The sequence below is a fragment of the Cibotium barometz genome, chromosome 40 (assembly GCF_041138505.1).
Source record: "Cibotium barometz isolate CiBa-2024 chromosome 40, ASM4113850v1, whole genome shotgun sequence".
NCBI lineage: Eukaryota > Viridiplantae > Streptophyta > Polypodiopsida > Cyatheales > Cibotiaceae > Cibotium > Cibotium barometz.
Genome location: NC_141085.1, coordinates 27,360,623 through 27,380,870, shown reverse-complemented (window position 1 = coordinate 27,380,870; position 20,248 = coordinate 27,360,623). Strand labels below are relative to the sequence as shown.

At 45.4% G+C, this 20,248-nt stretch overlaps 1 protein-coding gene across 7 annotated transcripts in view; it reads left to right on the top strand.

The window, feature by feature from the left end:
• The window catches only part of LOC147615368 (binding protein), a 188,326-nt gene that overhangs the window by 10,920 nt on the left and 157,158 nt on the right, over positions 1-20,248 (top strand). For 6 of the 7 annotated variants that reach the window (XR_015262837.1, XR_015262836.1, XR_015262834.1 and 3 more), the window contains exons 4-8: positions 10,602-10,665; positions 11,689-11,911; positions 12,094-12,246; positions 19,384-19,695; positions 19,934-20,144. Coding sequence is in view for 1 of the 7 variants with exons in the window: in XM_086779460.1 (XP_086635586.1) it covers positions 10,602-10,665; positions 11,689-11,911; positions 12,094-12,246; positions 19,384-19,695; positions 19,934-20,144 (963 nt within the window). In the remaining 6 variants the exon portion in view is untranslated. The remainder of the gene's footprint in view (positions 1-10,601; positions 10,666-11,688; positions 11,912-12,093; positions 12,247-19,383; positions 19,696-19,933; positions 20,145-20,248) is intronic. The other variant, XR_015262839.1, reaches the window with a different exon arrangement.

Below are 20,248 nucleotides of genomic sequence, written 5' to 3'. Positions count from 1 at the left end.
CTGGACTCCCCGCATACTCTGTTTTTTGCACACAAAACAGTGGATTAATTTGATAATCAGTGATAACTTCAGATTGCAATTCAGAGTTGGTTTGATACTCCAACCATTCCGTACAAGTTGGTTACCCTTGATTTAATGTAATTTCTAGTGATTTTATGCTGATAAATTTGTTGTAATCATCTCTTAAATACCAGATTGAGTTGTAAAAGGTTAGACACTGCTCTTGAATCCTGAAATTGGATCAAGAGGTAAGACTCCCTTCACATCACCATGAGGACATCACAAGAAATAGCCAAATTTAATGGGGAGCAGTTTTACACATAGCAGACAAAAACCATGTATTTGCTCGTGAGGAAAAATCTGTGGGGGTTAGTTGAGGGAAGAGATGAATGCCCAGAGATGAGAGGGGAAAATGAGTAGAAAAGCAGGAATGAAAAAGCATTGGGACTTATTGCACTCAGTTTAAATGATGAAATCATTCATCACATCACAGGGATACAATGGGTAAAAGATGCATGGGATAAACTCAATAAATTATTTGGCACACAAGCTAAAAATTCAAAGATAAATCTAAATTGGATATGAAGGAAAGTGAACCTTTAATCACACACTTGAACAAATATAAAAGCATTAAGCAACAGCTGGCAGCTATTGGCAAAAGATAGAAGATGATGAGACACTAGCAGTGCTTCTGAAGAGTGTGGACAAAGGTGAATATGAAAATATTGTAGCAACACTAAAGAATGTACCTGAATTGAAGCTACACGAGATAGAAGCAGCTCTACTAGAACAAGAGAGCAGAGGCAAAGAGAAGAAATGGCTCGACTCAACAGCAGGAGAAGAAAAAGCATTCTTCACCCAAGGAGGATTCTCTCGAGGACGAGGACGAGGACGAGGACGAGGAAGAGTAGGAGGAAGGACCTTCACTTGCCACAAATGTGGAAAGCCAGGACACATGGCAAGAGACTGCTACAGCAAACCCAGTGGAGAAGGAACGATACATCGGCAAACTTCATGGAGGCTCCAAAGGAAGTGGAGTCGGATCATCTTTTCTGAGAGAGAGAGAGAGAGAGAGAGAGAGAGAGAGAGAGAGAGAGAGAGACCCCACAACCCAATGTAACGTGGCCCCAACAAAGTAAAACCACCTCTGAGCCACCGATGATGTAGACCACGTGGTAGATGTATGTGTGAGCACTTTAGTCAAGGTTGCAGGCACTTATAGTAGCCTTGGACACATAGAGAGAGAGAGTGTCAAGGACTATGGAGTTTAGGGACTTGAGGCACTGGTTGCGGGCTATCAAGTAAGAGGGAAACTTGGTATAGGGTCTAGGTGTGCTAGAGAGTATTCACTTGAGGGGAGGTGTTGAAATATACAAGTGAATAGGGTGTGTGCGGGAACAAGCCCTTGGTTAGAGGCTGTAAAAGAGGATGTGTAAATGTGAAAGAACCTGTGAAAAGGTGAGAAGAATCTACTGGGAGAGAATAAAGGGTAGCATGAGAAGATTTAGGAAGTGTGGAGATATTCTCGGAAAAGTGAAGAGGTGGAGAGAATCAAGCAAAAGAGGTGGAGTGAATCAAGGAGAAATCAGTGGGATTTGATGCTTGGATGTAAACTCTATAAATTGAGGCATTGCCCTAATGAGTGTTGTTTCTAGTGTTCGATCCACCATAGCTCATCACATTGCTCTAATTTCAACAAGTAGTAAGGCCCATGAATCATGATTCATGAATGATCATCCACGTGAAGTGCTCGCCTCATGGTCATGGGCAGCTTGTGCCAAAGAAGCATCAAGCTCATCCTCAGTCTCATCCTCACTGGCATGCTGCTCGTGCACCTCATTCTCTTGTTGCTCTTCTTGTTGACTCATCTCTCACTCGGTGAAGGAATTTGCCTTCTGTCACGCTCTTACAAAGCATTCGTAAGTTCGCGCTGACGAGGGGCTTCAAATCTTCTTGATTCTCATCTCATAATCACTTTGATTAGTGGCAAATGAGAGAGAGAGAGAGAGAGAAAGAAAGAAGAAAGTTGTATTAACGTCTTCAAAAGGCCAAAATGACCTTTGATACCAAAAGGTTACATCATATCCATGAGGTACATCATCCTGGGTACAAAATAGTAATAAAGAAAGATAACAAAAAATCTAGAACTTTAAAATCTGATCTAGGTACATGAGCAGAGAGCTCTCATATCACCCTAATACATCCCTCATGGGCCGCTGTGACATGGTGCTCAAGGTGGTAAAACTGAGCTGGCGCGGGAGGTCTTGCGATGATGGCCCGGATCTTCCTGTGGTGGCGTGGCTGTGGGCGAGGGCCATGGGGTCTGGGGCGTTGATCTCTGCATAACTCAGTGGCTCTGTCGAGTGTCACACCTCTCGGCCGAGCTCCCACACTGGGTATGCTGGGTGGATCGGCCCTCGGAGTGCTGGTATGGAAGAAGTCGGTGAGAGCTCTTTGTGCTGGTCCTCGAGCAAGTACATCTGATCTGGATCTCACTAAGGACTCCCTGTGTCTGCGGAGCTCTAGAAGAAAAAGGTCCCAAGCATCTTTGATCCGGGAAGTCCATGATCCTAGAAAGTGGTCCAAACCCAGCTCGGAAGAGGCAGTGGAACCTCCCCCGAATCTCATAGTATACAGGGCATTGGCATATGTAATGGTCCTTTGTCTCGGGCTGTGTGTGACAGAGCTAGCATATCCTGTTCTCTGGTGTGGCCGCCCTAGGCCCATATCTGGCAGTCTCCACTCTCAGCTGGTGGGACGAGGTGCGGATTTGGCCGATCGCACATCTCACCCCAAAGGATAGGTGTATGTCCATGTAGCGTGGATGGATGATGAACCCATCCTTTGTCAGGCATAGGAGGTGATCTCTGTAGAAGGCCATCTTCGTCCCCAGTGGACGACTAGGTGAACTCCATGTCCTCTGAGTATCCAGTCTGACAATGTCCTTCCTGATAACCCTGTTCCGCTCTGTGCGGCTGAGAGCAAACGACGGGGCCTCTATGCTGTACTGGAAGGGGGGGAGTGCCTCCATCTGCATACCGTGCATGCCAAACCAAGTGCCTACCTGTGCATACCAGCACTTTGTATCTCCCTCAAGTGTCAACTGTCTCGAGGACTCCAGGGCTAGCCGGGGGTATCTATCGAGAGAGAGAGAGAGAGAGAGAGAGAGAGAGAGAGAGAGATGAAATGATATATTGACGTCTTCAGAAGGCCAAAATGACCTATGAGACCAAAAAGGTTACAACAATTGGTGGATCTGATACAATGTCTGTGTAAGAAAAGCTAAAAACAACTAAACAACTAACTGAAACTGAGACCAAAAAGGTTACAACAATTGGTGGATCTGATACAATGTCTGTGTAAGAAAAGCTAAAAACAACTAAACAACTAACTGAAACTGAAACAACTATGAGGAAAAGTACGGTACCAGGAGCTCCTAATGGATAACATCTGGGAGGAAAACTCCAGCAACAAAGGTAAGCATAATACACATCACTATCCAAAGATGTCTCTCATCGGTCGATGGCAGAGAGAGAAAGAAAGAAAGAAAGAAAGATATATTAACGTCTACGAGAGGCCAAAGTCGGCCTATGAGACAAAAAATAATACAACTCTGTTCTTCCGGTCATCGGAAGAAAAGAAACAAAAGAAAAAGTGTGCATGTGTCTGGATACAACTGTGAATCATCATGGATCGGTGGAGCCCATATACAAACAATGTAAGGGGGGGTGGGGATGTGGATAGAGTGCTAAGGCAAGATGCATCTCTATATGCTGAAGGGGTGGTACAAGCATGCTATGCAGATCTATGTCTAACTCCATCCAGTGCCATAAGAGGGATATAAGATATCATACATCGCCGATGCTGAGGCTGTGAATGGCATGAACATGTACCCTGAGTCTGAATGAAAGCGAGCTAGCCTCTCCTGTGTCTCCATCTGGTGTCTCATTCGGATAGCTGCTATCTCTCGGTGACGGAGTCGGGGTGCTCTATGTCCAGTCTGTCTAGGTCTCCTCCTGGCTCTCAATTCCTCTGCTCTCTGTGCGGTCACCCCACGTGGTACATCAGCTGGCACTGGCATAGCTCTCTGGAAGAAATCTGTGAGCTGGGACTGTCTCCCACCCCTAGTGGGAGCGGGTGTCTGGAGGAGTCTCTCGAGAACTATGAAGCTCTAGTAGTAGTCTGCCAAGCTGTCGCTGGTCCGAGGCCTCCATCAACTTATGTAGTGAAGAGTGCTCCTCAAACAATCCTGCATATCTATCTCTGACCCCCTGGTGGGCTCTACATCTACATACAAAGTGATCCTCAGTCTCCACCTCCTCGCGGCACAATCTGCATATCCGCTCAGCTCTAGGAACCCGTGCCGCTCTCCCAGCCTCTATCTCTAGCTGATGTGATGAGACTCGTAGCTGTCCAATAGCAACGCGAGAGCTGTGTGGCATGTATACATCCATGTACCACGGTCGATGTATAAACCCATCCCTTGAGAGAGAGAGAGAGAGAGAGAGAGAGAGAGAGAGAGAGAGAGAGAGAGAGAGAGCTGTATTAACGTCTACTAGAGGCCGAACTCGACCTATGAGACAAATCAATGTACAATTGTCAATGTCTTCTGGATGTCCAGAAAGAAAAAGGACAAAATGAACATGAAATAAACTATGGAAGTGCTGAGCTAGTGGGGGGGGGGGGTGATGGATGGAGCACTATTGCTAGAGAGAAAGTAGAAAGAAAGAAAGCTGTATTAACGTCTACTAGAGGCTGAACTCGACCTATGAGACAAATCAATGTACAACTGTCAATGTCTTCTGGATGTCCAAAAAGAAAAAGGACAAAATAAACATGAAATAAAGTATGGAAGTACTGAGCTGGGTGTGATGGATGGAGCACTACTGCTAGAGGCTCAGTATGCAACTTTGCTGGGGAGATATCGATGCCCACTTGGCATCCAAGATAGCGAACTGGAATGCCCCTCGAGATCCATTGGAAAGCCTCAATTGGATGCCAAGTCGGGGAAGGTGGAGAGCCTACCCCAAGACCACACTACTTGTGACAGTCAATCTGTGCTCTTGATGCGCGACAAAAGATCTCTATTGCCTCTACGAATCTCTGAAGATTTCCCACGCCTCTGGGTAAGAATGATGCTGTGTCATCTGCAAACTCTGAGTCCAACAGCTCCTCTCGAGTACAGATGGGGAGATGCAATCCTTGGTGCCTAGTCTGTTGAGCTGAGATAAAACGGCTCATGGCCTCGGCAACAAATAGAAAGAGGTATGGTGCCAGTGGTGGGCAGCACTGTCATACCGAGCGAGAAAGGGTAAATCTGTCACCTCTGGCCCCTTGAATGAGAACCTGACTGTGAGAGGCCGAGTAAATTCCTCAAACACCACGGATCCACTCCACTGGGAACCCCTTTTGGTACAGTGTGCCCTCCAGAAAGCCCAAGTCAACTCTATCGTAGGCTTGCTCGAAATCCGGAAGGAGCACAATGAGGTCTTGTTGCCGCATCTTGGCCGAAGCTATGGTCTTTGAGAAAGTGAAGATGTTGTCCAGAATGCTCCGATCCTGAACAAAACCTGCTTGGGTGTCATGGATCAAGTCAGGGAGGAATGGCTGAAGTATCTGGCTGATGGCCTTGGCTAAAATCTTGGAGAAGGAAGCAGCAGGGAAGAATCCGCCGGAGAGGGCCGCTGCATGGAGGGGGGTGGGGGGGTTCCATCACTCTCCCAATGGCTCTACCAATCACCAAGAGAAGAGGAAGGTATTTCTTCTTGAGGCCTCGGAAGGAGACTATCACGGGAAACCGTAAAACGCTAGCCAGTGGGTCGGATGTTTGGTCGAAGCCGTGTTGCCACCTCGGAAAGAAGGCCTGGGCTGTTTGCAGTGCGACGTGGCTCAATTGCATGACTCTCTGACGTCACAGGTGAGTCAAACTCAACCTGGTAGTAGCTGCATCCCACAAAATGAATATTGGTAATCTTTACAAGCGCTCCAAAAAGGCTAGCCTGTAAAAGATCCTTGAGCTGTCCGCGCACCGGGCGGCTACCAACAACCTTACACACCAGAGTGGAGGCCTCTAGGGATGCGACTGTTGAAGCGAGGAGCTGGAGCTCCACTTTTGAGAAGGATAGGCAAGGGACGGAGGCCTCGGTCGGGGATGATGGAGTGGCTACCATGGAGTCCTCTTGAGGTGTGAAGACTAGAAGAGGCCGAAGCTTGCCGAAGGATAAAATGCCCAAGAACTGAAAAACTGCATGTTGAGAAACGAGGGGATGAGGTGAAGGTGAAAAAAGGGAAATGGAGGAGAGGACACGGGGGGGAAACAGCAGAGCGGAAAGGAAAAGCTGGGGTGGGAATAGCAGAGCGGGAAGGAAAAAGGGGGCTGGGGGTTGGGGGCGGGCGGCGGCGGCGGCGGCGGCCAGCAAGGTGGGGGGCAGGAAGGGCGAATAGGGGAGGGGGTAGCGAGGCTGGAGAAGGGGAGGGGGCAGCGAGCAGGTTGGGGCACAGGCAGCAGCGCGAAGGTGGGGGCAGTGATGGCGACCCGGGGGGGGGGGTGGGGGTGTTTTGCGGGTGCAGGTTCGATGGGGGCACTCACAGCTCCAGCATTTTCTGCTATCATAATGTTTTCAATGTCATCTAAATTTTTCTTCTGAATCCCCAAAGTTTATTGTGCATGAACCAGACCTATGTTAAGCTTTGAGTGAGTGAAGTTTGTCGACACCTTTATTTGTGCAGGGTGGTCCCATGTCCGGTGCGGACTTACCCACAGAAATCAACACAACACACCACCAACAAGCACCGACTCAAGAAAATCCACAGTAGAATCTCCGATCTCAGCACCGTCCGAGTCTAGCTGTTGCAACGAGGAACGCTGATGTGAGGCCTGAAAATGCTGATGTAACAACACCAAGATGCCACTCACAAGGTCGCCTAGATGCAAGAAGAGGTCGCCTAGCTGATGTAGACAAAAAAGCTGACTTGTATGCAGGAAACACTGATGTACCTGCTGAAAACGCTGATGTATGGCCTGAAAACGCAGATGATTCTCTTCCGAACAGCCAACTATTGTACATAGTATATACTGAAATTCCAGCACTTCTCACTCTCTCTCTCTACTCTCTCTCTACCTGCGTTTTTGCATCATGGTGCGTTTTTGCATCAGAAGGTCTTCAAGAGTGTTTAGGGCTGAAAGAAGACTTCCCAGAGCTTCCGCACGTTACATTGGTATCAGAGCATCAGGCTCAGCAAAACTAAACATTGAATCAGTCCCAGATGATGGTGTACAGGTCCAAGGTACAGGAAAGTACACGGATTCGAAGCCCAAGGCGGGAACACAGATCGGGAAGAACTCCCAGGAGGTTTGTTGGTGGTGTTCCACAGTGCCAGATGGGGATGGCAGTTCCGTGAGCCAGATGGGTTCTAAGGGAACGGTCCCAAGGGAGGTTGATCCTCCAAGGGTGATGTGAGAGTGCCAGACTCAGTTCCAGGAACGAAGACCAAGACGGTGTTCAAAGCCAGGGCAGGAATGGATTGTGGACTAGAGGAAGACCAGAGGCATAGATCTTCGTCAGAGACAGAGTGGTTTGGAGAACAGACCGGATTTTCAGAGAAAAAGGTTTGCCAGGGATGGATGATGACAGGGGGACTTCGAAACAGGATTGGGATGATGATAGTCATCCAAGAGCAGGTTGGATTCCCGTCATCAAGTTTAGCAGAGGGGGATGTCATGTGCATCACAGATGCCATGGACATTTCTAGGGCTAGATCCAGAAGAGGCAAGCAGATAAAGACTAGGAACCAGTTAGAGTCAGACTGTGGAGCACAAGATGCAGTAGAAGGCTCAGGTTGGACTTGGAGAAGCACCAGGGAGCAGTCGGCTGAGGACAGAAGCTGTCGGCTGAACCAGGAAGCAAGGCGCATGAAGGCAAGACACGATACCCAAGTCGGCTGAGGGAAAAAACATTTAATGAATTCAGAACTGGCCGACCAGCAGTCGGCCAGCTCCTACCTTGTCCAAGAAGCCTATAAAAGGCATCAAGTGCTCATAGCATTGATTCATTCCACCCACTAGGGGTGTGGGTCACTTAGAGGTCCCATAGGGGACAGAATTTAGGGTTAGGAACATTTTTATGAAGGCAGCCCATGGCTGCAAAGATCTGTACCTTTTTTGTACATAGTATATACTGAAATTCCAGCACTTCTCACTCTCTCTCTCTACTCTCTCTCTACTTGCGTTTTTGCATCATGGTGCGTTTTTGCATCAGAAGGTCTCCAAGAGTGTTTAGGGCTGAAAGAAGACTTCCCAGAGCTTCCGCACGTTACAATGTCAGAGTTGGGAAGTGGAAGCACGAACAAGATGACAAGGTAGAGAGAGAGAGAGAGAGATGGCGAACAATGTCAACAATGTATGAAGCAAGAGGTTACAATGGCATGGAATAGCCAGTAGACGAGTGCAATGATTGTATGTGTGTGTGTTACACATGAGTGAGTTCCCACCGCATATGAGATGCACTGTTCTAACAAGAAGATCACCTCAGGCACCACTCTGGGATGACTGCTACAAGGTGGTCTTGAAGCAGTTTATCCCCGTAGATTACCAACCTGAATTGAAGAAACAGTGGGAGAGTTTTATGTAGAAACAGTGGGAGTGTTTTATGTAGAAACATGGCCAATCGATAACCAACTAGCTCACTCGTTTCTGGAAGCTTTTGCTCGTGCTCCCAAGGACCGTCTGGCTGTCAAAGCAGGTTGAGCAATTTGTGGATGGTTTGAAACCATCTTTGCATGCAAATGTTTGTGCACATTGGCTCGTGATATTTCTTGCTACAACCCTTGAGGCGCGGGAGAGTTCCAAGTTTGGAACTCAATAAGAGGGGCAGCAAAAAGGCAAAGACAAGGTTAGTCAGTCCAAGGCCAAGGATGATAAGGACAAGGTTAGTCAGTCCAAGGCCAAGGATGATAAGGACAAGGTAAGCGGGGGAGCCTTGATGACTCGCCTCACCCCTGAAGAGCATGGGGCCAAGATGGTTGTTGGACAGTGCTTTTATTGTAATCCACCGAGCATATTTGAAGGGGCTGTCCAAAGAACACGAGGAAGTAGATTAGTAAGGGCAAGGAGAAGTCCAAGGAGAAGGCAAGTTCGTTTTCCGCAACAGTATCTACGACACCAGCACCATCTAGTCCCCCTTCCGCTCCCATCAGTACCATAGCTTCTCTTTACTTGAGCTGGTTTGGGAGGATCTTAGTGATCCTCGGCCGGCATGATATGGTGATGTGCCAAGCATAGTAGCAATAGAACGGGAACGGGAACGGAACGAAAGCCCCATCAAGGGAACGAGAACGGGCCACAAGGGGAACGAGAACGAGGGGGAACGGTAAGGGGGAACGAGAGAGAAAGAGAGAGGGAAAAGTAAGTAGCCTTGTTGCCTTGCCTTAGAAAGTAGGAGTCAAAGTCTAAAGAGACTCGAGAGAGAAGCCCACTCGTGACTTAGAGCTGTCAAGTACGCAAGCCGCACGGGCCTAGGAAGTATGCGGGCAGGCGACAATAGGGTACGTCTTTCAAGGATATCCACAGGCGGCTCGCAACAACAGGTACACTTTTTCTCTTCTTCTTTTTTTTTTCTTCCAAACATAAAAAACGTTCCCCAAAGGGGGAACGGCAGCCAAACGTTCCATGAAACCGTTCCCCCACGTTCCCCTGTCCGTTCCCATGCCAAATCGTTCCCCCATGCACGTTCCACCGTGGACACCAGTGGCGTAGTTCAGCCACTGCCATGAGAGGCAAGTAGAAGACATAGTTGTTAGGTACGAAGGTACGAAAAAACGGTACCGGTATGGGACTTTTTATTTCGGAAAAATAAGTTCAATAGAGGTACGATTGACTTTAAAAAACACTTGAAAAATAGATATTTGTACACATTTAGAGATGCAAAGTTGAGAGATAGTGGCAAGGTAGAAAGCCCCCATTGCCCAAACAACCATAACATACAGTAAAACAAAACAGGAAGAAAAAAAATAGGCATAAAAAAAGTCACCAAAAGAAAACGGCCATTAAAAAAAAAACAGTCTCGCATTAGTTCCACTTGCATAGTTTCGTACCGTACGGGTTTTTACATACCTCATGAGCAGGACTAGTTTTGCAGACAACTATGGCGGAAGAAATCCAACTAGTTCCAGGTTGCGGAGACTTTGGAGGATGCCCCATTGGTTTTTGGAGAGTTTTTTGAACGTCGCATGTCCAAGGTGGCACCTTTGGATCAGGTGGATATTATTCTAGGCCACCCATGGTTGTATGATCATGCGAGTGTGGTCTACCATGAGGAGCATAGGTTGACTTTCTAGGATACTTCTGACCGCTCCTTAAAGGGAAATTTTTACATGATGCAATACTCATTAGTTGTCTATTCTCATTCTTGTGAAATTGTTTGGTTGTCGTTCCTATCGGGCGTGGGATCTAATGGAGCTTGTCTGGTGTAGAAGTTATATCTCGTAAATATATTTGAAAAATGTACTGAGGCTAGATTTTTCAGATTTCATATGATGAAACTCAACTGCTGTAAGTTCTTGACTTTGTTGTGACAATTGTATTCATGTTTTCCTGACTGCAGGGACGACGAGAATGAGCAAGTGTTGGGGTCTCTGTGGAAGTGCTATAAAGAATCATCACAGAAGGTATACTTTTCTGTGAGATTCTGTTTGTTGATGACATAATCTAATAGTCAATTTATCAGTTGGAATGCCAAATGCTCATACCTCCTTTTGGGCCTTTCACTTTTACACATAATTTAAATGCCATGGACATCTTTTTAGGCATTTCCTGCCACCTCAAACACTGGCCCTCTAGATTCCTGAGGCATGCATTTGCCCTTAGAAGAATGTAGTAAATACTGGACACATTACAAACTTTCCACAGCTCAGAGAATGAAGAGGCATTCTTCTACATCTATCATCAAGGGTGACACTTGAAGAGTATAGTGAAAGCCCCAGATACAGAGACCCATTGGGCAGACACAGATCTCAGACCTTTTTGGCAGACTTAGCGGAGATTTCATATTTGAAACCCATAAAAGAAAGATCATCAGCCATGTGCATTAATCCTGTTGTCTCGACAGAGTGTGAGTGCATAGCTCCAGTAGAGGAACTCTCGTTAGCTCCATAGGATATTGTACTTGGCTCCATTCTCATTGACCTTGTATTTTAGGGATGCTCTAGGCATTTCTTTCTACAGGGCTTATTGACATTGCATGACATTTAGTTTCTTGGGCCATTTTTGGCTCTTCGCATCTCTCTTTTTATTTTTTTTCCAACTCTCTTCCATTTGTCTTTCTCAAACTTCACACCATCAACTTTTGAAAGGAAGGGTCCAAGCATGCAATTGCTTGCAGCGAATTGGCATTGTGCCATATATGCTTATGTAGGGTCTGCATATGTATTCAGGACTTTGTAGATGGCTATTGTAGCTATATGTAATCTCTTGCTTTGCATGCTAGTTTTCCATTTTAACATTCCTTTTTTGATCCCTTGATGCATATCTCATGTAGCAATTGTGCAGTGTGGGCTAATGTCTCCATTTTAACATGTTTTTTGGAGCGTTTCATGATCTTAGATACTACTACTTTATGTTAAAAGTAGATCACATCCTCTATTGGATGAAGGAAGCTTGTATCTACTTTTCAGCTTGTTTTTCTACTGCAGGCTGAGGCAGTGGCAGAAACCGAACGGGCATTGACAGATTTTCTGGCGCATTTTTTGAAAGCTTATGAGGTCTGGGTCCCAGAAGATTTGTGCCTCGGAGACAATCAAAGTTCTTCAATCAAAGAGAACTGCATTATTTTGGGATGCAGATCTGGTCATCCAACTGGGGTGGTGGTTGGCTTAGCTCAAGAGCTGAAAGGTCTCATCAGAACACTCAATGAATGTACGTTATAAAGTGTTGTGCTGAACAAACTCTTTGGTTTTTTCATCGTAACTTTGATAACCCTAACATAGTTAGATACAAACTTTGATACCAGGGGGTTTTGTACAAAGATTATACCTTTTTTCTTACTTTCCTGCTCTCTCTTCTTTTTGGCTTTCTCTTATGCTTGAAAGTTGTTGCAGTGACTGATGTGACTGATGAAAATCTGAGCCAATCTGTACTAAAAAGAAGCGAAGACCTTCTTCATGTTTTGGCGATTTTGACTCGGTCAGCACACAATCGACAAATATTCCGAATTTCTGAAGGATTGCAGATTTTAGTGAACTTGATGAAAGGTATGATCGTGGTGATATGTTAATGCCTTATCTTGTTTATGTAAGAAGAAGAAGAAGAAGAAGAAGAAGAAGAAGAAGAGGGAGTTCAACAATGGCAATCACTCTTGGGGATAAGGACACAGCATACATTACATGCTCTAGTTTGTATTTTTCCTGATAGCAAGAGTTATGCACTTAATGCTTTCAACAGTTAGAACTTGGAAGCTTGTACTTGTATGCAGGAGTGGGCAGTGTGGGGAGGCAGAGACAAGCACATGAGAACACTAAAAAGAAATGTGGATTAAGGTTCAACCTTGATAGAAGTTGAAGCTGGAGCCTAGGAACTCTTTTCCCTGGTACCCGGGACAAAACCTAACCAAATTCCTAATTGGATCCCATCACTACAGTGGTTGGGAGGTTAGCTAACCCATGGATGATGGATCCCATCACTACAGTGGTTGGGCGGTTAGCTAACCCATGGATGATGGATCCCTAAAATGAGACTCAATTCTGTTATGGTACGATAGATGAAGTAAATCCCGGATAAAAATTGTTCAATGAGGAAAAAAGTGTTGGTCTCTATGATCCAAGTGTAAGTTTCTTCCTTGATCTGATCGAGTGTCTTTACAGGTTCGGTCGGATCCGTTTGGTTAGTGATGATCTTGACTACGTTAGAGTAAAAATATCATGGAGGAATCACTCATGCTTTTCGATGAGGCTGGCCGAAACATCTCCTCCTTTCTTAATGTGCTATTCTGGCTTGGGAAAAACGTTTCAAAGCTTGAAACACATTAGAAGATGTGTAGAATGTGGAGAAATGGAGGCCCTCTTTAGAGGAAAGGTAGGTCAACTAAGTTGACCAACTTTGTGTTAATTTGCTTTAATTGCCTTAAGTGTGTTTTGCATTAATTGCATTTACACTTTAGTGGGCATTGTTGCCCAATCTAGGCACCCGCCTCACACCAATAGCCTTGTTTGTCCATTTATAGATTAGGGCTCACAACATGGGCCGATTCTTATGCTAAACTCTAATCCCAATTGGTAGCCTAGCATGACAAACGCATTGAGTTTTGGAGCTGATGCATGTGACATGACAAGGCTTAAGAGGATTTGTATGAAAATTTTGTGTGAGAGTACAGAGGAATAAGTTTGTTTTGTTTGGATGGGAATAAGGGATTGTATGGATTGGCACCGACTTCTATGGCCAGGACAAATAGTTCAGCCTAATCAAATTGTCAGGCATCTTGGATACCCAGTGGGATGGGATATGATGCTTGAGAATGCGGCACAATGGGTATTGTAGAGGCTTAAAGCGAAAGTTGCTTATTGGAAGCCCTCAATGTGGCCCTTGCATGTGAGATTAATCATTGTACAATCAATGATCATTGCCTATGTTCAATTCCATTTGCCATTGCTTGTTTGGAGAAAGAAAGATTTGCATGCTTTCATGTCTGAAGCTTTGGAATTGTTCTAGAAGACCAAGATGAATAAAAAAGCCTTGAGATTGTTGCCACACAATTGTGTTTGTTTGCCAAAGATGCATGGTGGTTTGAATATTCTTGACATTCACTACCATGTTTTGGCTCGAAAAGCTACCATGATTCGAGTTTTTTTTTGGCAAGAGCAGCCTTGGGCAATTATGTTGCTATGTGCATAGGCATGAAAACTATAGCCTATGGAAATTGGGTGAATTCACATTGGGAAGTGGTGTTGGGCCGTTTAGAGGGTCGCATTGCGGGCTGTCCATATGCTATAAGAATGGTGCCAGATTGGAAGACTACATTGAAAAACCTCAAATGGGTGGGACGTGATTTTCCAATCGGTAACTATATGCGATTGGAAAGTTTGCATTGGTCCTCTTTGTTTGAAGAACCGCTAGCTATGCAAGAGCCACGTAAAGCATGTTTTTTAGCATCCTTGGGTATGCGCATGCTTTAGGATGTTGTGGATGATACTGGGAATGTGCTATCCTTTCCATAGTTATGCGGGTCTACATCATAGACCGATATGGAGAAAGATATTGCAATTAAAAGGTTATTGCAACCATACGAACCATTGCGTCCATTGGTTGAAAATGATAGGCTTCATGATTGGAAAGTGAAAGGGCAAACTGAAAGTGCAAGGAGATTACATTTCGATAAGATAATGGCAGTTAGCATGTATAATCATCTTCTCCCACTACCTTGGATTCGTGCACATGGTAACACTCTATGGGGTATGCAAATGAGTGAAAGATGGTGGAAAAAACAACTCCAGAGTATATGGAAAAGTAAGCTGCCTTTAAAGCAAAGATTGTTTCTTTGGCGTTGTTTGGTGGGTGTCCTCCCTGTTGCGGAGATGCTTGCTAAAAGACGGATAGCTGGAGCTACCTGTTGTAGATGTGGAGCTCGGTCTGAAACCATTCCACATTTGCTATGGCATTGTTCGAAGACGAGAGTTTCTTTGAAGATTGGCTGATGATATCTCAGGTCGCTTCCCTGGCAAGCGATATGGTAAGCATTTCTGGATATTTGGGACTGGTGTGCCCAACTCTCTTGATTTTGATGTCTTCTTCCCATGGACTAGATATTGGGCTTTATGGACAAAACGGAAGATGAGACACAATGCTATGTTTGGGCACACGCCCTTGCATGCATATGCTTACTTTGAGGACATGGTTTTTTAGTCAGTTTGAGGTGTTTTTCCACTGCTTCTGAAGTTCTTTGAAGATGGACTTGCCCTGAGTCCATCTCCTCTATTCTACATAGAAGCATGGTTTTCACAAAAAAAAAGTTTGTGTACCATGTCTTTGTATCTGAATTCTGAATGCCAATTGTGATTGAAACAAATGAATAAAGTATTTTAGCAGAAGGAAGAATGAATGTTTCATTAATTCCAAAAGTTTTTTTAGAAATAAATTTATATAGCTTTGAAGGTGTAGAATTGCGGGATGGTGTGCACTTTGGTGACTTGCCATTTGCATTGTCAGTTGTGACCTTTTAACATCGTGTATCAGGATAAGAAGCAACTGGTTTAGTCACGGTTGCAACATTTTTATAAACTTGTGGTATCATCCCAGCTGTAGAGCATTGCTGCCTCTAAAGAGTGTGAAAATGTTACTTTTGTCTGACATAGATTTCGAGTTGGGCTTAATTATGTTATTTTGATCATAAACCAAGTTTTTTTTTTCAAATTTGTTAATTTCTCCTTGTTGTCCTTCTAATGTATTTTTAAAACAAGAATTACATGCTCATCTTTGATCTTTTGATCAGTAGAGTGCCTGGATTATAACATGAATGAGTATGTGGAAAGTAGAACATAAATTTGCCCAAGGAGCAAGATCCAACTGAATCAGGAGTATATATACCGGTAAGAAAGCCTATTGATGCACAATACATTGCCCATCAGGAGACCAAGGAGCAGTTATGACCTGGCCAGCCTCAGAGCTTGGCTGCTAAGAAGTGTTCATGTAACTTGATGATGCAGGGTGTCAAGCTTTCATATCTTTCGCTGACGAGTCCACTTAGCTCTTAAGTTCATTTCTGTCCATAGCGTTATTTTTCATATTTGGTTACCTTGCATTTTGTGGACAATAGAAGCAGATGTATGGCAAAAACACCAGCAAGTTTTGCACTGGTTTCAACCACTTTCAGAATGAGTTCAAGTATGGGATGAATGTGCAAATTCAGAGCTTTGAGTTGCTTTGGTCACCCCTATGAATAATCCAAACAAAGGTGGTGTTTGCTTCCTTGTAAAGGGAGGAAAGATGCCCCCATGGTGAATTATGAGTATGGTAGTTTTATGTGGACTGCATGTACCCTCTTGCCGTATAGTGACCTATGGTAACGCAAGAGACCAGATGGAGTGAGATAAATGAACAGGAGCTAACCATGAAAAGTGGTGCAAATGGGTGAAAAAGTGCCTTCACAAAAGTACGTGGTTGGGCCAAGAGAGCCTAGCTTTGAATCAAGGGGGGCTTTAGTTAACAGGTTGAAAATGAAGTAAGTGCTTAGGAAGACTTGCAGTAAAATTGGACCTGGTCACTATGTCGAGACCCCATATATGACGTGCTTTTGAAAAAAACCCTAGCTATAGATTTTCAAATTTTAGATACACCCTTCCTATATCTTTTGAGCTGATAAAAATACCCCTTCTGATGTATAAAAAAAAAAAACATGACTCTGTACGTAAAATATAACTCCTTACGTATGCATGTTTTCTGTAACTTCACAAGAAAATCAAACTGCTTTTGTTGAACTCTCATGCCATCTAGCATATTTTTTAGTGGTTGCTCTGAGCCTACCAATTGATTTAAAAACAAGGTATTTCTTATCACATTTGCAACTCAAGCTTGGCAGACTTGTAAGATGAGAGCATTAAGTACTAATAAGTAGAGAAAACAAGGGGAAAAGGGGGATTTGGGGGTTGGGATGGAAAAGCCATATTTTCCTTGATACTCTCTTCTTCACACTACAGGAATTGTGATTCGTGACTATGTATTTGAGAAGTACCACACACAGCTGTAAGCTTAAAATTTGCGTTTTGGATTCTATGGTCCAGCACAAACAGATGCACGCACACCCACCTTCTATACACATACTATAATTACTGTACTAAATTTCTTGAACCTTATAGTTATATAAGATGGCAGGGTAAAAGTCCATAATGGCTGAAAATACTGTGTGGAGTCTTAATATGACGTGAAGAAGCCTACTGGTAGGTATTAGCCTATGGGACACATTCAAGGGGGTGTGCAGCTGAAGGCGAGTGGGAGGCACAGATCAACCAGCAAGCCAAATGGAGACTTGGACATAGCATGGGATAAAAGCTCTTTCCTTCTTGCCACCATGTGGTACATTACTTCTTGTTGGGCCTTCTCCTGAGCATGCATTGGTCAGGAACAGTGGTTGATCCGGAATTTCTTGTGGGTTGGCAATGATGGGAGGCCTGCCCGGGCCAAGGCGGCTTGGAGAGTGATCATTCAGCCACGATGCAGAGGGGGGGGGTGCGCTAGGCATCATTGAGCCCACCATTCAGAGCCGCGCCCTGCTGGGGCAAGCTCATTGTTAGAGAATTCCTTCCCGGTGGTGAGCCTTGGAAGGACTACCTCTTGGCCTGGATTTCAGCTTGTACCCCGAGCTTGGGGCCTTGGCCGTAGAGTACTAGATGGATCTTCAGAGAGATGCGGGCCCACGGATTTAGCCCATCTTTTGAGGACAGATTTGTAGCCAGCCTACTTTGAGCTTGGGATCACCTTAGGCCAGCCCTTAGGCAGCTAGATTTGGTAACCTCAGAGGAGTGTCTTTGACAGCCCCTGATCTAGAACCCCTTGATCCGTTTACCCAGTGACCATATGTTGGGGGCCCGACCTCAGATATCATGGGGAGCGTTGAGCATAGGACTTGCCAGGTCCCTTGGAGACAGGCTTGCACAAAGGTAGATGCCCCGGGAGGTTCAGGAGAGAGGCCTGCTAGGGATCTAGGGTAGAGATAGACTCAGCCTCGACATCGACTTTGCTATTCCCCAGGAGTGGTTGACACCTATCCCAGACCCAACCCCACACAGTGGGTAGGCGTGTTTACTAGGCATGATATTCTATTGGCAGTCCATGGCGCAGCTGAGGGCTGTGGTTTGCTCACTTTTTCTATTGGTCCCCATGGCAGATTAGAGAGATTAGAGCCCCCTTTGGAGGATTTCAGTGGCTGCACCTTACAGAGGGTGAGGGTGATTGGATTTAAAGCACATGAGTGACACATAGACTCCCCATCGTCCAAGGTGGCCAAGGAGATACTCTGGCGACTATGGATTTGGGAGAGCTGGCCCCTCATGTGCCTCCAGTGGGACCTGGAAGAGTAGACTTGGCATGATCCTGTTGAGTGGGAGGAGACTCTAGATACCCCTTTTTCACATACACAGCACGGCTAAGCCGTAGGATTTAGATGCTAGAGGTTGATGGCACCCTGGCAGCAACAGTACATTGGCAATCACAAGACTCTCTCACAATGATTTCTCTCATATTTTTGGAAGAGGCTTTGGGATAGTTTTTGGCCTCGAAAGATCACTCTCTTTCTTTGGTTGATGGCACACAGGAGCGTGGCGGGTGGCACACCATTGTTGGTGGTCGACCAGCAGCCTGGCTGAGGTGCGGACACCCTCAGGAGTCTCAGTGACACAGTCTTTGGGATTGTCCAAAGACTCCGCAGGTTTGGCAACTGATTCTCTGCATTTTCACGATGGACAGGACCTCATCCCGTATCATTTCTTGTGGCAGTGTTGCTTGGGTCACAGAGGCTGAGGTTGTCATGGTTTATGAGGAGAAATGTGGGGAGCTGGCCCTTCAGGTCTCTCACCTTTGCATTTTGGCAGTCCAGTCCCATCTACTGATCACTGGAGTCCGGGATCGTGCCAGAGATGGGAGATTTGCAGTAGCGTTGCAGCCTGGTACATATGGAGAGCTAGATGCAGGGAAGCCATCGAGGGTACCCACACTTTGCCTACAGAGTCCATCAGGAGCATCTGGTTCGACATCATTCATACCCTCCACGGTTAGTGGGGCAAGTTGCAGGATGGCTGTGACCACATGCGGAAGCGGCGGGAAGCCTTCTTGAGGCTTTGGCGGCTTGCCCCTTTACTCACAGATAGAGGTAGTGATCCCACTTGGCATTACAGTCCACCTGTGTGGTTATTGCAACCGCCCCCCCCCCCCCCCCCCCCCCCCCCCCCCCCCCCCTCCCCCCCCCTCCTTCCCCCCTTATGAGATAGCCTTCTCCTCAGAGAGCGGCCAGCTGGAGGAGAAGTGCATCTTTCTCCACCTTTTGATTCTTTGATCCCTGCCCCCGTACATGGAGGCGAGTTTGTATCTAGCCCTTCGTAGTTGTATTTGCCCTTCGTGGCTGGTTTTTTGTTAACCAATAGAAGGATCTTTTTCCCAGGAAAAAAAAAGGCTCTTTCTACACTTGATGGAAGATTTCATAGCTTTTGTATTAACATTGAATCCTCATGAGGCTTTTGGTCATTGCTCTTAGGGTCAGGGAGGTGTTCTGGTTACGATTGCTGCTTTGTTTGGAATTATTTTCTTCTTTTCTTTACACATAAAACTTGCTGCAGATGTTATTGTATGGTCTTGCTGATACTATGTTCCTTGCATTTGCAATGTGTACTCTATGCTGATGCTTGCAGCTGCAGTTGTTCAACTCAAACGTATAGTTGGTACTCTCACAATGGAGGAATCAGCATCATCACCAACTGGAAAGTTATCGACTGTTTTACAGGGTTTGCTTATACATGTCATCACAATTGTTTCTCAATTCATTCAGGCAGAGACCACAGATGCAATGGACAAAATCTCTATGGAACTAGACTCCATGGTACAACCAGGCAACAGAAACACAAGGGACCATTCAGCTGTTCCAAGAAAGGCATCTTTTGAACGGTTCGGGACAAGTGGGTCTGTGCCACTGATGGAGACAGGGGGGTTGAATTGGTTTGTTGGTGAGTTTCTGCAAACCAGTAGCTAGTTTAGCTTCTATGTGATGTGTTTGAAGCATATGAAGAGGAGTAGCTCTGTAGTATGCTTGAGGATTAACTCTATTAATAGCAGTGAGGGTAGGGGGCTTGTACACAAACATTTGTTGTCTGCACAAGTGTCCTTTTAATTAATGTTTCTCATTTGTTGTCTGCTCAAGTGTGCTTTTGATCAATGTTTCACCTTACATGTGTTTTTTAACAGAACTTTTGAGGATAGTGAGAAAGTTGCAAGTGTCAGGCACTCTTCTAGACACTTCTTTGGAACGATCAACTCTTACAACGTTAAGGGCTGCTTTGTTGGGAAATCCACGTGCTCAAAATCATTTCAGGAGCCTTGGAGGAATCGACGCCCTGATTGATTGCATAGGAAGTCCTTCCATAGCAACGCAGTATGGTGCACACTCAAAGGAATGGTAAGCTCAAACTGTCGGCCTGTAGATATAGACATGAATTTTTAAAAAGTCCCTGAGCTTTTATCCTGTTGAAGGATACCAACTGATTTCTGGAAACTCCATTT